This window comes from Salpingoeca rosetta (assembly GCF_000188695.1).
Source record: "Salpingoeca rosetta unplaced genomic scaffold supercont1.31, whole genome shotgun sequence".
NCBI classification, from domain to species: domain Eukaryota; class Choanoflagellata; order Craspedida; family Salpingoecidae; genus Salpingoeca; species Salpingoeca rosetta.
This window is the reverse complement of record NW_004754903.1, coordinates 671,304-688,803: the sequence shown is the minus strand read 5'-3', so window position 1 is coordinate 688,803 and position 17,500 is coordinate 671,304. Positions and strand designations below refer to the sequence as shown.

General features: G+C 57.1%; 4 protein-coding genes across 4 annotated transcripts in view; 3 read left to right on the top strand and 1 right to left on the bottom strand.

Annotated features, from left to right (window-relative positions):
- Positions 1–241, top strand: part of PTSG_12926 (uncharacterized protein) — a gene marked incomplete at its 5' end in the record, with an annotated part of 2,169 nt that extends 1,928 nt beyond the window's left edge. Inside the window, one exon of the mRNA XM_004989106.1 lies at positions 1–241. This exon is cut by the window's left edge and continues 241 nt beyond it. Within this exon, the coding sequence (XP_004989163.1) occupies positions 1–227 (227 nt within the window). The 3' untranslated portion in view covers positions 228–241.
- Positions 242–366: 125 nt separating this feature from the next.
- Positions 367–6,191, top strand: PTSG_12925 (uncharacterized protein). Its single transcript, XM_004989105.1, has 17 exons — positions 367–529; positions 720–799; positions 1,117–1,173; positions 1,325–1,416; positions 1,642–1,744; positions 1,942–1,972; positions 2,240–2,392; positions 2,683–2,756; positions 2,993–3,057; positions 3,404–3,532; positions 3,741–3,886; positions 4,148–4,276; positions 4,486–4,573; positions 4,805–4,939; positions 5,230–5,299; positions 5,489–5,614; positions 5,868–6,191. Exons 1-17 carry the CDS (start codon positions 424–426, stop codon positions 5,982–5,984), a joined length of 1,701 nt encoding a protein of 566 aa, XP_004989162.1. The 5' UTR covers positions 367–423; the 3' UTR covers positions 5,985–6,191.
- A 362-nt stretch (positions 6,192–6,553) lies between these two features.
- PTSG_09803 (uncharacterized protein) lies at positions 6,554–16,040 on the top strand. The gene is made up of 9 exons (XM_004989104.1): positions 6,554–6,965; positions 7,334–7,927; positions 8,325–11,125; positions 11,303–11,413; positions 11,717–12,068; positions 12,262–13,940; positions 14,171–14,263; positions 14,537–14,842; positions 15,104–16,040. Exons 1-9 carry the CDS (start codon positions 6,959–6,961, stop codon positions 15,923–15,925), a joined length of 6,765 nt encoding a protein of 2,254 aa, XP_004989161.1. The 5' UTR covers positions 6,554–6,958; the 3' UTR covers positions 15,926–16,040.
- An 859-nt stretch (positions 16,041–16,899) lies between these two features.
- Positions 16,900–17,500, bottom strand: part of PTSG_09802 (STE/STE7 protein kinase) — a gene marked incomplete at both ends in the record, with an annotated part of 3,612 nt that continues 3,011 nt past the window's right edge. The window contains one exon of the mRNA XM_004989103.1: positions 16,900–17,322. Within this exon, the coding sequence (XP_004989160.1) occupies positions 16,900–17,322 (423 nt within the window). The remainder of the gene's footprint in view (positions 17,323–17,500) is intronic.

Below are 17,500 nucleotides of genomic sequence, written 5' to 3'. Positions count from 1 at the left end.
CCACATGCTCGCCGTTGCGTCGTGAGCCAACCAAGGCGCAGCAGCGGCTGTTGCCAACGCCACCACGCAGGCCCACGCCATCATCAGCACGCGTTACCATCAACAAGCTGTCATCACCAACACCGACAACTACCACGACGACGCCACGAAGACGGCGCCTCCCTCGCCGCCCAAGCAAACCGCAGCTCACACCCGCAGCAACCGTCTCACGCCCTTTGCCCCAGTAAACAAACGTACGTGATGGGAACAGCGACCATTGCCCAAGGGGGCAATTGGGCAGAGAGGGCTTTAAGGGCTTTAGGAGGAGGGAAGGAGTGAGCGTCAACACTCGCACGCGGAATAATCACTGGCACCATTGCCAATTATCGACAATCCTTTGCCTCTCCAAAGAAAGCAAAACAACAACAACAACAAGCAGCAGCGATGTCGCGGCTGTTTGCGTGGCTGGCTCTGCTGGGTTTGGTGGCTGCAGTGGCGATTGGAGCACAAGCAGAGGAGAAGACTGATGCGACTGGCCAGTACTATCAAGGTGAGCGAGATCCGTGGGGGGGGGGGGTGCTTGTGTTGGGCGAACTAGTTTGGTTTGGGTTGAGGTTTGTTGGTTTGGGTTGGTGTGATGCGAGTGGCGAAAGTAAGTGTTCACTGACATGCTGACGCTCACACCAACACACGCGCTCACAACGATGCATTCATTCACGATGCCACCTTGTTTCGTGCAGATGTTGGTCGTGGCGTGCGCCTTTATTCGGACGATCCCATCGAGTTTGTGATTGTGGACACCAAGGATGGCGCTCTTCGGGTGCGTGTGTGTGTGTGTGCGTGTGTGTGTGTGTGATGGGCGCGTGCGTATGTGTGTGTGTGTGTGCGTGTGTGTGTGCTTTCGCACACTCCTCTCTCCCCCTCTCTTCTCTCCCTCTCTCTTCTCTCCCCCTCTCCTCTCTCCCCCTCTCCTCTCTCCCCCTCTCTCTTCTTCTCTCTCCCCCCTCTCCTTCTCCCTCCTTCTCTCTCCATCCCGATCTCTGATTGTATGCATGATGCAAAGGACTTTGTCCCTTCTTGTCACACCACAGCAGCGCCAGCTCACATGCACTCCACCACTTTCATCATCATGGGCAGGGCACACGCGTCAACAACACAGACTACTTCCTTGGCATCCCGTTTGCAAAGCCACCGGTAATGTACATGGCATATGCGATCCATATCAACTTCCCCCTCAATCACCCTGCGCACTGTCTCTTCGCACAACCACTGCATGCGTGTGAGCTGACCTCACCCCTCACGCTTGCACGTGCGTGCGATGTGCCAACCACCACCACCACCACAGGTGGACGATCTTCGCTGGCGCGCACCTCAGCCCGTGCAGCGCTGGTCCGGTGTTCGCGACGCCAATCTCTACGCCCCAGACTGCACATCCAGGTGGGCACAAACAAACAAATGCGCCAGTGTCTCTGAAATGCGTGCGTGCGTGCGTGCTTGTGTGTATGTGCGCGTGCGTGTGTGTGTGTGTGTGTGCGCGCGCGCGCGTGTGTGCATACCGGTGTGTCGGCATGACTTCAACCGCAAGAGTGCCACCACACGAACACAGCCATAGTCATCGCCTCACTCCCTCCATGCGATTTCCCCATCCGTGCCCCTCAACAGCAAGTCCAACTACATCTATCTTGGCAACACGTCCGAGGACTGCCTGTACCTGAACGTGTTCCGTCGCTCCACAGACTACAGCAAGGAGAAACTGCCTGTCATGGTGAGTTGGAGGAGAGAAGACAGCGTGCAGTGGTCATGTGTGTGAATTGTGTGTGGTGTGCACACGTGTGCTAGTGTGCGTGTGAATGTATGTGGCGTGTGTGCGGTGTATGTATGCGTGCGTGTGTGTGTGTGCACGTGCAAAGTGTGCTTCGGTTGCTCCTCACCTTCCCGCAATCGATCCTCTGTTCACTTCAGGCCTGGCTTTACGGTGGCAGCTGGGAATACGGTGTGTGATGTGCAGTGACACGCACGCGCGTGTGTTCGTGCGCATCTCTTGTGTGCACGTGCCAGCACCTTGCCTGTTTGTGTGTCATGTGATGTTGTGACACCCATCAATCCATCCATCCATCAATCCATCAATCCATCAATCCACCAATCCATCAATCCATCAATCCACCAAGCCCAAGCACAGCTGCCTCGCACGTGACAACCTGCCCTCGCATACTTACGTGTGTTCATTCATGCGCATCATGCACGCGCGTGCACATTACAGGCGGCTCGAGCTTCATTGTGTATGACGGCGCAGCGATGGCTGATATCGGCAATGTGATTATCGTCACCATCAACTACCGTCTCGGCGCCTTTGGTTACGCCGCCGCCCCCGCCTTGCAGAAGGAGGACAAGCACAACAGCACAGGCAACTACGGTGTGTGTGTGTTTGATTGTGTGTGTGTGTTTTGTTTGCGCGTGTGTGTTTGATTGTGTGTGTGTGTGTGTGTGTGTGTGTGTGTGTGTGTGTGTGTGTGTGTGTGTGTGTGTGTGTGTGTGCCTTTGTGTGTGCGTGTGCCTTCGTGTGTGTGTGTGTGTGGGTGTGTGCGTGTGTGTGTGCGTGTGTGTGAGCGGAGGACACTCTCACGCCCAACGTGAACATATTCAAGCAATCTCACCGCCAACCACCAACCAACACCGTCCATCTGCATGCGTTGTTGGCGGCAGGCACACAGGACCAGCGCGCAGCCCTGCAGTGGATCCAAGACAATATTGCAAACTTTGGCGGCGATCCAAAGAACGTGAGCCCACAGTGATGGTGGTATGGCGGTAGTAGTAGTAGTGGTGGTGGTGGTGGTGATGCACATGATGCGGCAGATATCATGTACATCCATGCACCTCCACTCCTGTTCTTTGCTTGCGTAAGAGGTGCCAAGCTTCCTCTTGTCGCACTCACAACAACAACAACCACCACCACCACCCCCTCGTCATTATCATCATTCACATCACCACCACCACCGCGATGTTGATCGTTCAGGTGACGCTGTTTGGCCAGAGTGCCGGCGGTGCCTCCACCAGCAACCATGTCGTCATGCCACGCAGGTGCGCCCCGCTGACTCGTGTTGGCGGTTGTGAGTGGTGGTGATGGTTGATGTGGTGGTGGTGGTGGTGGTTGTAAATGTCGGGGATGATCGTGATGATCGTTCTTCGTCACATCACGGCCCCCCCCCCCTCTACCATGCCCGTTCCTCCTCACATTTACACACACAAGCACACACACACACACACACACACACACACACACACACACACACACACACACACACACACACACACACACACACACACACACACACACACACATACATACATACATACACACACACACACACACACACACACACACATGACCGTCGCCATCATGTGACGCGTGCAACCCCACGTGCAGCAACGGGCTGTTTGACAAAGTTGTGATTGAGAGTGGCCCACCAAGTGCGTGGACGTACAAGACACTCAACCAGTCGTCATCGCACTTCTCCCGAATTGCATCTGCCGTCGGCTGCGCTGCCAAGACCAGGTAATTGCGGTTGTTGTTGTGGTGGCAACAGGTGTGGTTGTGGGGTGGTGGTGGGGGCGGTAGGATGTTGGTAGTTGTGGCTTGAAACTTGGTTTGCAAACGTCGTGCGTTTGCGCGCACGGTTTGTCCGCCATTCACATCCAACGACACACACACACACACACACACACACACACACACACACACACACACACACACACACACACAGCGAGGAGGAGGTTGCGTGCATGCGCGGCGTCAACACGACGGAGATCTGGCGCCACCAGGAGAACGACCCGTCTGTGCAGATTGACTGGGGTCCCACCATCGATGGCGTCGAGCTCACCGATGCCACATGGAAGCTCTGGAAGGAGGGTGCGTTGTTGCCATGCGTGTGTATGTGTGTGTGTGTGGTGTATGTGTGCGTGTGTATGTATGTGTGCGTGTGTGTGTGTTTGTGTGTGTGCGTGTGTGTGTGTGTGTGTGCGTGTGTGCATGTGAATGCCTTTCAAAGCGTGCGTCAGCATTATCGCCTGTTGTTTGCGCGCCGCTGACATCCCATCTCCTTCCGCTCTTTTTTTTCATACGTCACCTCACAATCATCCCCCCTCCCCCTTCGCTCGGCTGTGCTTGCAGGCAAGGTGAACAACGTCAGCGCGATGATGATTGGCACTGTGAAGGACGAGGGCTCGCTCTTTGTTGAGCACATCAAGCCCAAGGCCACGGAACAGGACCTGCAAACCTGGATCAGCACCACGTTCACCGGTGCGCTATGACGAACTTGACCTGCAGTGGTGGTGGTGGTGGTGCAAACAGGGCGGGTGAACGACAGATTGGAGAGGCGCACTTCTTGGACGTGGCTTGTGATGACGATGATTGTGATGGCTACGGCATGTTTCTGTTCTCATCACCACCACCCCCACCACCCCACCACCTTTTCCTTTTCCTTTGCGCCGCTGTCATGTTGCTTGCAGGCAACCTGTCTGATACCATTCGCAAGCTCTACTCTGCGTCCCAGTACGACACACCGTTCCTCGCCGCCAGCGCCATCCTCAGCGACGCGTGAGTGCAGTTGTGATTGTGTGTGTGTGTGTGATTCTTTGTGACTGATTGTGTGTGAGTGTGTGTGTGATTTGTTCATTGCACACTCTTGCATTTTTCTTTTGTCTCCCCTATCACATACTCACAACCACACACACACACACACACATCACCACACACATCACCACACACATCACTACACACATCACCACACACACATGCACACGCGTGTCCACCTCATTGCACCACCAGTGAGATGACGTGCAATGCGCGCCGTGCCAGTCGGGAGATGACCAACAGGGGTGTGCCCTCGTTCCTGTACTCCTTCACCCACCTCCCCTTTGTTGTCAAGCTCGCCGAGCCAGGCTACGGTGTTATGCACTCCAGGTCAGAACTGTGATGCGTTATGTTGGTTGTGTTTGTGTCGTTTGCATGTCTGTCCGATGGTTTGTTTGCGTTGCTTTGTGTTTGTGGCGGGTTGGTTGTGTGGGATGGTTGTGTTGGTTGCGCTGGCTTGTGTTCGTTGCTTCTCTGTGTGTGTTTGCGTTGTTTGTTTGCTGTGTCTGTGCGAGTGTGTGTCTACCGTCGCTGGGACGCTGTGCAAGCGTGTGGCACATGTTCACATGCGTGTGGCACACATTGACATCACCCATGACGCAATCCCCTGCCATCACCAGCGAGGTGCCGTTTGTGTTCCGGTCCCGCCTCCTCCTCCTCGGAAAGGGCGAAGTAGAGCTCGCCAACAAGGTGCACACGTGTGTGGTTGCTTGCAAGCTCGGCGCTCACGTATACACCACAGCACAGCACAGCGCAATGGAGAGTTCACATCCATTGCTGCTTGTGTCGCACCCTGCTTCAGAGTCCCCGCACACACACACACACACACACACACACACACACACACACACACACACACACACACACACACACGTGCAGGTTGTGCGGTACTGGACCAACTTTGCGTGGAGCGGCGACCCCAACATCGGACAGGATATGAAGCCGACGCCTGGCGCCGTGCCCTGGCCCCAATTCTCCCCACAGTACAACACCTACCTCAACCTGGTGCGCACTGTGTGTGCGTGTATGTGTGTATGTGTGTGTGTGTATTGGGTGTGTGCGAATATGATGTGTGCGTGTATGTGCTGTGTATGTGCTGTGTATGTGCTGGTCTATCAAACCCATCCGCTTCTTGTCTTTTCGCAATGTCTCACACGCGCCTTATTCTTCCCCTTCCCTCTTCCCCCTCCCTTTCGTTTCTCCCACAACCACCACACATATACACAATCATATGTACACACACCCGCTGTCACTTCAGAACATGACGATCACGCCCCAGCAGAACTTCACCTCCAACGCCAAGTGCGACTTCTGGGACAAGGTGTACGCGTCTGGCTGCAGCCTCTCCCATCTCCCCGTCCCTTGCGACTTCTGATGCGCACGCGCCCAATGACACACACACCCGCAAACACGCACAAGCGACGGAGTTCATGCTACGCTTGTTCCTTGTCGTTTTCGTTGTTTGCGTGGTTGTTCTCCCCCCCCTCCAATTCCCATTCTTACTGTTGTGGCTGTTTGCCCTGGTTGTGCTATCTGTCTGTCTGTCTGTCTGTCTGTCTGTCTGTCTGTCTCTCTCTCTCTCACTCACTCACTCTCTCTCTCTCTCTGTCGCTTGCGTTACAATCGCTCGTGGCTACCTTCCTTTTCTGTTCTTGCCCTTGTTGGCTGCTGTTGATGCTGCTGTTTGTTTGTCGTTCGCCGATTGAAGCATAGCAGCCACTTGCAAGGGGCAGGCATGGACGACGTTAGGGTCTTGTTCTGCATACACACACACACACACACACACCCACACACACACACACACACACACACACACACACACACACACACACACACACACACACACACACACACACACACACACACACACACACAAACCTGCTGACTCAGCAGAAATGAGGGGAATGTTTTGGTTGAGGGAGCGATTCGTTTTTTTTTTCTTCGCCCACACACACACACAAAGCACCCACCATCAATCTCACACACACACACACAACAGACTCTGCTTGCTCGGCAGCCCGGCCAGCTGAGACCTCGCCACAGCAACAACAGCTGCAGCTGCAAAAGCATAGATAGCTTCATCGTACATGAGAGAGTGTGTGCGTGCATACGTTGTGCGCTTTCCATCGTGAACATCAGCACCTGCTGCGTCCATTCGAAGAAGAAGCAGCAGCAGTTAACTGCAACTTTTGTTCTCGGCGCTGCTTTGGTTTGGATAACATATTGGACGACGCCAGCTGCGCGCCTGTCCTTGCTTTCAACAACGTTTTCCTTCTTGCACCACACGCGTGTCAAGACAACGGTGACGTGCCTGCAGCGAGTCTCAGTCCCTCACACATCACCGTCAGCATGGAAGGTGTGTGCGTGGTTGTACATGTTTGTGTGTTTGTGCGTGCTCGGTTGCACCCCTGTCCGTGTGTGCAATGTGCGTGCGTGCAATGTGTGTGTGTGTGTGTGTGTGTGTGTGTGTGTGTGTGTGTGTGTGTGTGTGTGTGTGTGTGTGTGTGCGTGCAATGAATGCGCGTGCGTGCGTGCAATGTGTGTGTGTGTATCATTTCAACCATGAGCTGTTGTTGCACTTGCATTGGTACGCGTGCACGCGATGCATGCCAACATAGCCATGCCACGTACCTGCGCATTCACCTCCCCTTACGTATGAATCCTGTTGTCTGCCACCACCACACACTACCACCATGCCCTATCACACCACCACTCCACTCGCAGGCTCTGGCGACGGAGCCAGGGCGCCGCGGTTACCGCCAAAACCCCGCCTTCAAATCAACACAGACACGGCACCAGCAACGGCAGGGTCGTCCTCATCGCGGCCCGTGCCTCGCCCTCGGTCGGGGACGCCGTCTCCACAGCCGCAGCTGCACTCGCCACCACAGCCGCGCCCGCGCAGCCAGCAGCCCCACAGTCCAGGCAGCCACCCGGACCGGCTGTCTGTGCCACACTCCCCATCCAGCCACGGCGCCGCGCCAACAGCAACATCATCGTCAGCAGCTTCATCAACATCAGCGTCCGTGCGCGGCAAGCCACCGCTCCCGCAGAAGCCTGCCGCCCTTGCAAAGCCCAAGGCACGGCACTCGCTGCCACTTGAAACACGTGGGCGAGGCACAGATGCATCTGCTGGTCATGACAGCAAGATGAAGCGGAGATCAGAAGGGCATGGCAGTAACGGTGACGATGATGCTGGTGGAGAGCATCGTGGCCGAGCAACGGCTTCATCACGACAGTCCCCGCCAACAGCAAAGCCCGTCATTCCAAGCAAGCCCTCATCCTTGCGTCCACGCAGTCAGACAGCAACCGAAAAGCTCGGTGTGTACTTGAGTGTGCGTGTGTTTGTTTGTTTGTTTGTTTGTTCGTTTGTTTGTTCGTTTGTTTGTTTGTGTGTGTGTGTGTTTGTGTTTGTTTGTTTGTTTGTGTGTGTGTTTGTTTGTTTGTTTGTGTCTTCGTGTTTGCTTGTGCACCTTCTGCACACACACACACACACACACACACACACACACACACACACACACACACACACACACACACACACACACACACACACACACACACACACACACACGCATGCGACACGCTTGATTGTGTGTGGCCACTGTCCACAACCGCTGTCTTCGCACGACAGTGCCTCAGTTCCCACCCATCCCTCCAGTCTCAACGCACCTCCCTCACCACCCCCCCCCCCCACCTCTCTGTCTGTTGTGTTCAGCGACGGCACGCGATGTGAAGGTGAACAGGTCCGGCAAGCCATCGCCACCGCGGCCACCGCCCCCAAAGAACGGCGGCACGCACCTGACAGCACCAATGTCGGCGTCGTCACCATCATCGCCGCTGACGCAACGACGCGGCGCCAAGCCCGCACGCCCACCCGCGCCCCGCACAGGGTCACCCATCACCACAACCGTGCCCATCTCGGCAGCAGCATCAGCATCAGCGTCGAAGACAGCATCTGCAAAGAGCACACCACCACGCCCGCCCGTCAAGCCGGCCAACCTCTCGCCCTCACTTGCCACAACTACAGCGGCAACTACAGCGGCAACATCGTCACTCAGCCACAACACAACCCCAGACAAGCAGCAACAGCAGCAACAGCAGCAACAGCAGCAGCAACAACAGCAGCAGCAGCGTGCACGGCGACCACCACCACCATCGCATCCACCGCCGTCACGCTCAAGCGATGCCAGTAAACCATCACCCGACAGCAAGCCTGCGCCCCCACCCCGTCGCAAGTCCATGTCCACAGCGGAGGCCGCGCACCAACGCCGCCGCCAACGCCTACAGCGGCAGCTCGCTGATGGCGATGATGGGGCAGGTGGCACATCGCGTTGTGGCGATGATGAGGGCGATGGGAGCCAGCACCGGCGCAGGTCTGATCCAACCCGACACGCCAGCGGCAGCGGCAGTGGCAGCGGGAGCAACAGCAGCAGCGGTGCGGGCAGTCGCGAACATGTTGCTGTTCCCATTGCCAACAGGCCGCAGCCGGGGTGTCGTGATGACACCGCGTCGCATGGCAGAGCAACGCAGCCAACGCCCCCACCAACCGCTGCGAAACCAACACAGGGCGGCGTGTCAGCCACCTCATCCGTCGACACCACAACACCAGCGTCACCCGTGCCGTCGTCATCGTCGTCGGCCAACACCTCGACGGCCGCCACCCCGTCTGCCGCCATTGCTGCGATGGAGAGTGGTGGCATGCGAAGGCGATCAAGCAGCGAAGTCCCGCTGTCATACGCGCGTCGGCCACGGCAGCACAGCAGAGGCAGTCCACCAGATGCACACGTGCACGCTGCCAGTGGTATCACTCCACATGCTGGCAGTGGCAGTGGTGGCGGTGGCGGTGGTGGTATGGTGCACAGTGCGACAGCCAGCACCAGCACGTTGGTGGTGACGCGTAGTTCCAAGCGCACGTCGCTGCCCGAAGGCGTGCCTGCAGGCACGACCAAGCCCACACCCAAGCCCAAACCAAAAGTACCGAGCAGACAGACATCTGGCAACGACGACGAGGACGACGATGGCAACGGCCGCAGTGGCAGCAGCAGCAGCAGAGCCGGCAGTGCAATGTCGCACACGAGCGGGCGCGTCAGCATGGGCAGGTTTGAGCCAAGCGTGTCCCCCGTGAAGGAGGTTGGCAACGGTGACGGGGTTGACGGTGCTTGTGAGCACGGGCGTAATGATGCTCACGGCAGTGGCAAGGTGGCGATTTTGCCGCCGAGAACGACTGGGGCATCAACATCCACAAGGACAGCCGCAACAACGCAGCCCATTCCCTTGCCTGCAAGCACGCGACCCCAGCCACGCCCCCGCAGCACATCCTCCACGTCATCCCAGCCGGGCGCCGTTGGTGGCAGCCAGGGGTACAAGCCAAGCCCCGCGCCACGCAGCCTGCGCGAGAAGACGAAATCCATCGAACTTGTGTCCATGCACGCACCAACCACATCGTCAACACAGCCAACAGCAGCAGCACGCCGCAAGCAGCAGCAGCCACCGCCCACGATTCACGAAGAGGATGAAGATGAGGGCGGTGGTGGCGATGGGGTTGGCACACACGTGCCTGCAGCAACAAGGACGTCAGCCATTGCAGCAGCAGCGGCAGCGGCAGCGGCAGTGCGGAAGGAGGGGAAGACCCAGCCGCCACCAACACCTCCGTCACGCCGCAAGCCCGTGCTTGCAGGCACACATGCCAAGGGTAGCGCTGCTGGTGTTGGTGGTGTTGGTGGTGGTGGTGGTGGTGGCGACGAGAACGACGTGGAGGGCGAGGATGGTGATGAGATGAGTGCCATTGAGCGAAAGCGGCTGGAGCGTCGTCAGAAGAAGAAGAAAAAGAAGAAGAGGCAACAGCAGCGCAGCAAGCAGCACCCGCGCCACCTGCGAAGCGACAACAAGCCCGCACCAGGCCCACCACCTGGCCCAGAAGCCAGTAGCGACAGGCGTGTCAGCGGCGGGGTTGGTGGAGGAGGGCGTGATGGTGGTCTGTTGGCGCATGATTTCGTACAGGAACTGAAGGAGACGTCATCACGACGTGGATCACATGCACGCGGCAATGGCGGTGATGGCGATGAGACAACGCCCACGCCACGAGGGTCAGCTGGTGGAGGAGATGCAGCGAAACCATCCACTGCTGCGTTTCAGTCTGAGCTCCACCGTGTGCTGGCGTCAAACCCACCTGCACATGCACAGGCACGCGTACAGGCACCGCCCCCCGGCGGCTACGATGACAGCAGCACGCAGGATGACGAGGAGGACGATGGCGCGGACTACGCTGTTGTCGACGTGCACCCACCACATCAGCACGGGCACGTCCACCCTGGTGCACCCGCCCATGGGGCCACTCATGGCCACGGCCACGTTCTCGGTCACGGTCACAGCAGCGGGGACAACGAGCCGCCATCGCCAACAGCGAGTGACGCGACGTCGATTGACTCCTACAGCATGTCCAAGTCCTCTGCGCTGAGCACGAGCGAGCCCATTGCCTTTGAATCCTTCTACGACCAGCTTCGCGACAGGCTCAGGGTGCGTCGGTGTTGCATGCGTTGTGTGTGTGTGTGCGATTCTTTGTTTGAACTCACATGTTTCTGCACTGTATACACAACATACACCAAACACACTACCCCCCCCCCCTATACACACATCACCACCACCACCACCACCACCACCACCTGCTGGCGCTGCGTGCCATTTGCATCAAAGGCGGAGAGCGAGCACTATCGGCAGGTGCTGCGGCCGGATGAGCCGCTCGATCCAACCAAGGTCGACGATTTCATCATCATCAAATTCACCGTCGAACGCATGCGCTTCGAGGTACGCTGCTGCTGCTGCTGCTGCTGCTGCTGCTGTTGCTTTGGAAATTATGGTGATGCTACGTGTGTGTGTTTTGATTCCTCGTGTTTGCAAGGAGGTGCATGCCGTGAAGTGTTGGTGCACACACACACAGAATGCATCCCTTTGCACACACACACACACACACACACACACACACACACACACACACACACACACACACACACACACACACACACACACACACACACACACACACACACACACACACACACACACACACACACACACACACACCCATCGACGCTGCATTTGTGCGTGCAGTTTGGGGAGCGGGCGCGTGAGCGAGGGAAGACCAAGTGGCAGCACCGTGTGGAGAGCGCCGTCAAGTGGCTGGAGAAGAAGGGAATTGCACGCGACAAGGACGACGCTGGCAGGATATTCGACAAGATGTGCAACTACGGGTTTGTGCAGACGGTGAAACCGGCCCGCCAGCTCATGCGGGCGGCTGCGACGTATTTCCGTGCACAGCAATACTTCAAGTGGCTCGACCCTTCCATGTGGTCTCGCACAGGTCACGTTGTCATCGCAGGGCACGAGCAGCAGCAAAAGAAGAGGGATGAGGGCCGTGGTGTTGATGGAGCGACGGACCAGTGGCAGAAGGCAGACAGCGCAGGTAAGGAAGACAACGCCGCATGTGCGTGTGCGTGTGTGTGTGTGTGTGCGCGCGCGTGTGTGCTTTGCTGTGTGATGTTGTGGCGCGTTTGTGCTTGCGTGCTATGCCTTTCCGTTTTGTTGGAGCCTCCACGCTCTCACAACGTTGCCCCCCCCCAACACACATACAACACAACACAACACGACGCAAGCAGCCCCTGCCGGCGGGAAGGTGCGTGGAAAGGACGAGTATGTGGAGATTGAGTGCCACCAGTCCGATCTCAACAACGAGAGTGACGCTGAACATGGAGACGACGACGATGAGGAGGAGGACGATGAGGATGAGGATGAGGATGAGAAGAACAGGAGTGGTGGCCAGCGCACGTTGTTGCGAAAATGGCAAGCGCTCCCGCAGCTGTTGCGCAAACACCTTCGCACAGACGCAACGGCTGCTCCCACGGCGCGAGATGAGGGTGGTTACGATGCAGCCGACACAGCCGCACACGACCACCGCGTCCACCACAACGGTGGTGACAGTGACAATGGTCATGACTACGAGACGCTGAGTGATGACACGGACACGGCGTGGAGTGACAGTGATCTTGACGACGACGATGACGACGACTCGTTTGATGATGATGATGATGATGACTCGTTTGGTGACGAGGATGAGAGTGATTCCTTTGATGATGATGACGATGATGAAGAGGAGACGGAACCAGCGGTTGGTGGTGGCGTCGGTGATGATCAGAAACAAGAGCAGCAAGCAGACATTGGCCGTGGTGGTGACGATGGACGGACACCGTTAGCGTCACCCGCGTCACGTCGTCTGGGTAGCAGCACGAGCAACAGCAGCAGCAGCACGACCACGACCGCCACGACAACGCCGACGGGTGTGCGGGGTGGGAGCTCACGCCGAAGCAGAAGAGGCAAGCGTACCACCAGCGCCAGCAGCCGCAGCAGTGGCAGCGGTGGTCGTCGCAGTCGCAAGCTGGCAAGCAGTCGCGCGTCGCGTCGGCCCATATCATCGTCGTCGGATGCGTTTGATGACGCTGGCTTGTCGTCGTCAGCGCAGTCCAAACGCACCTCCACACACCCCATGCCTCCCGTTGCAGAGGAGGCGGAGAAGGAAGAGAGAGCAGCGAGGAGCGAGAGCGACATTGGCGCTCGTCGCACCAAGCCTGCGGTGCCTCTGCCCAAGGCCAAGCCGCCACTTGCAGCAGCAGCAAAGGCGAGGCAGCCGCACGACACCAGCGGTGGTGTCGGTGGTGATGGCAGGACGGGCAGTCTTGACGCGACCGTGTCAGACTTGGGCACCATGGCCTCGACCGTGGATGTGTCTGTGCTTGATCACACACGCCAACAGCAGCAGCAACAACAACAACAGCAGCAGCAGAAGAGTGCGAGCCTTCGCTCGACCATTCGCCTGGATAGCGTTTCGTTGCAAGAGTGGCAGCACAAAAGCTACCGGCATTTGCGCGAGACGCTCGTGACGACCACAAACGAGTCGCCCAAGGACAGGCCAGACTACGGCTCCATGACGCAATCGATCATCCTGGATGAGGGAGGACCGATTTACGAGGCCGTGGACGACATGGAGCTGGACTTTGGGACCGCCACCGCCACAGCCGAGGGTGATGCTGGCGATGAGGGCCAGCAGCCACCCCCACCCCCACACCTGCAGCAGCAACAGCAGCAGGGCAGCGGCAGTGGCAGCAGCTTCCGGCTGTGCAATCCCATGGCGGCGCAGGAGTTGTGGCGGGACCGAAAGGACGTGCAAGAGAGCGGCGTGCTGGCTACCATGTCCAAGAAAGACATCAAACGGCAGGAAATCATTCGCGAGCTGTTTACCAGCGAGCTGGCCTACCAGAACGACCTCACCGCCCTCTTCAAGGTGCGTGTGTGTGTGTGTGTGTGGATGTACGTGTGTGTGTGTGGATGCGTGTATGTGTGGATGTGTGTGTGTGTGTGTGGATGTGTGTATGTGTGTGTGTGTGTGGATGTGTGCGTGTGTGTGTGTGTGTGTGTGTGGTACCACACGGTTTTGCCAACGCTGATTCATAATTCTCACCGCTATCCCATGCCTCACCATGCCATGATCTTCCACCTCCCTTGCCCATGCAGCAATACCTGCTGCCGCTGTACTACTACCAGGCGCAGCGTTCATCGGGCGGGGACGGCGGATTCGACCTCCGTGTCGTCCTCAAACTCTTCCCGGTACGCACACGTGCTTACATTTGCAGGCTTGCATACAGACTTTTGCAGGCATGCAAGCAAACATGCCTGTGTGGTGGCGTTTCGCTGTGTTGTTTGTGCCTGCCACGTTCTTCCCTCAGACCCAGTCCATGCGTCTGCCTCACGCTTATCGGTGTCATCCATCACCCTGACAACCTCCAACAACACCACCAACAACACCTCCAACAACACCTCAACACCAATAACACCTCCAACACCCACACCAACACCGATCACGGTTCATGGCGGGTGCAGGCGTGCAAGGACCTGATTGAGGCCGGGAAGGCGCTTCGTCGCGATCTGGAACAACGGATTGAGGAGCACGTGGTGGTGCCCGGCATTGGTGACATTCTCGCGTCGCACGTCAACAACCTGCGCAGCGAGTTTACAAACTACTGTGCGCTCTCCGTGCGCGTGCAGTCGTATCTTGATGTGCACAAGGAGGTGTTTAAGCGGCTCATTCGCGACATGATGACCGACACCATGCACAAGGGCCTGCCCTTCCTCGCATATGTCATTGTCCCCGTCCAACGCGTCGCCCGCTACCCGCTCCTTGTCAAGGTGTGTGTGTGTGTGTGTGTATATGTGTTTGTGTGTGTGTGTGTGTGTTTGTGTGTGTTTGTGTGTGTTTGTGTGTGTTTGTGTGTGTTTGTGTGTGTGTATACGCCGGTGTGCACGAACACGTGTGCGTGTAAGCGTGTGGTTATCCTCTCGCCCTTCTTCCTGTCTTTCTCTTCTTCGTTGTTCCATCTTCCATCCTCACATGCCCTTTTCCAATGCCCCCTCCTCACACACCCCAACACCAACCACACCAATGCTCAGAGCCTTGCGGACGCGTCTGAGGACCAGCCAGACCACCATGTGCTGACGGAGCTGGTGCAGCAGCTGCAGGAAACAGTGCGGCTGTGCAACGAGGTGATGCGCATTGAAGAGCAACTGGTTGAGCTGGAGCGATTGCAGGACCAATTTGACCTCATCAAGATGAAGGCTGGCGACTATGTTAGCATCAACGTGCGCGGCAAGCAGATTGTGAAGCGTGGCGAGCTGAAGCGCGTGCAGTTCAAGGCAGAGCGTGGCGAGTACCGCATTGCAAAGAGCAAGATGGTGGAGCTGATTCTCTTGACAGACTGGTTCATCTTCGCCAAGCAGGACAAGCGGTGGCGCGGGAAAACGAAACTCATTCTGTACCGCCAGGTGCCGCGCTCGGCCATCCACGTGCGCTGCGTGGATGACCTGGTCCCGACGAAGAAGGAAGGCACGACGCTGCTGTGCATCGACATCAAGACGAGTGACCCGGAGCAGCTCATCTTGCACTGTCAGAGCGAGTGGGAGCGGGAGCGATGGCTGGATGCACTCCAAGACAACGCCGTGCAACAGGACGAGAGCATATACGAGCCCCTCCCACGCCACCGCCGCGTCCGGGTCATATCCGACTATGAGTCACGCGGCGCAGACGAACTCACGCTGCACACTGGCGCGGTGCTCATTGAGGTGGAGCGGTGCGATGACTGGTCGAGGGGATACTTTGCCGACCGACCGCCAGACCCTGCACTCAACCCGGCACTGTGGTTCCCGTCGTCGTACGTGTGTGTGTACGACGAAACAGACGCAGCAGAGGCTGGCTGGGATTCCAGCGAGGTGTGACAACCGATTGGTTGGTTGATGGGTGGTTGATTGGTTGGTTGATGGGTGGTTGATTGGTGGTTGACGATGATGATGATGATGATGATGCTGATGATGATGATGATGATGATGATGATGATGATGATGATGATGATGATGATGATGTGTGAGCTTGGTAGGAGGTTGTTGACTTGTGGCGTTGTTTTGAAACAGGCTTTGGTGGTATCATAAGTTGAGAGTTAGCAGAAGTTCGTGCGTTCGTGTACGTTTGTCATTGCTCGTCGTGGTATTGGGTGTGCGTGTGTGGTTTGTTTGTGCAGTTTGATTGCGCACACACACACGCGCGCGCGCACACCCATTGTGCCCCTGCTGTACATTTCTATTGCGCCTTCCATTGTGTATGTGTGCCAGTGTCTGCATTTGAACGACTTATCAGAGCGATGGGTGATGGTGGCAGGCGTTGCCATTCGCTGGTTTGCGTCTTGTCGTTGTGAGGTGTGTGTGTGTGTGTGTGTGTGTTACATTACGTTCTCGCTCGCTTGTGAAGTGTGATTTTTCATGCTCTTGTGTTACATCCTTCACACGCACACGCACGCACACACGCTCGTGTATGCGCAGTACAATCATTTGAGTTGAAGCATTGTGATGGCGAACAAAGAGAAAGGTGTGTGTGTTTTGTGATTTGCGTGTCTGTGGGATTGTGATGTGCGTGTTTCGTCGTTTACTGGGATGGAGAGGTGTTGGCATTCACGGCAGGAACAACGCAACAACACCGCAACCGAGCGGAACAACACAATTACAGATGGGTGCTCATTGGAAGGTTAATGGGTGAAGGTGTGTGCAATGCACACGAGTATCAAAAATACACACAAAGAGACGCACACACACACACACACACACACACACACACACACACACACACACACACACACACACACACACACACGCGCGCGCGCGCGCACTACAACCATTAAAAAAAAACACGAGCGGGGTGGCTAGCTTGCTGGGTCGCTGCTTGACGGCGTTGGTGTGAGGAGGTCGGAACCGGTGTACATCTCAGAGTGCGCGGGTGTCAGGTCCTCGTGTGCCGGTGTCGGTGGTCGTGGTGTTGCCGCATCATCAGGGGCCGTGAGCGACGGCGGTGGCTGCCTCGCACCGGGCTGTCGCCGTTGTTGCGTGGATACAAAAGTCTTGTGGGAGGTGCCACCACCATCACCATCACCATCACCACCATCATCATCATCACCATCGTCACCATCGTCAGCATCACCCACAACTGTATCTGTGCTCTTACCCAAAGCGTCACCAAGCTCCGCCAGCCCGCCACCATCACCACGATCAGGGTTGGCGTGTCGGTCTTTGAACTCGCGCCACCACTGCGACGCGTCTGCGGTTTCGCCGCGCAGGAACGGGTGTCGCTGTAACAAACGAGTGGGTGAAGAAGAGAGAGAGAGAGACAGGGGGGGGGGAGGGAGTGATGGCCAGGGTTAGGATTGGTTGTTGGCTGCTTGTGATGTGTGTGTGTGTGTGTGTGTGTGTGTGTGTGTGTGTGTGTGTGTGTGTGTGTGTGTGTGTGTTGAATCGTTGGCGCTGTGG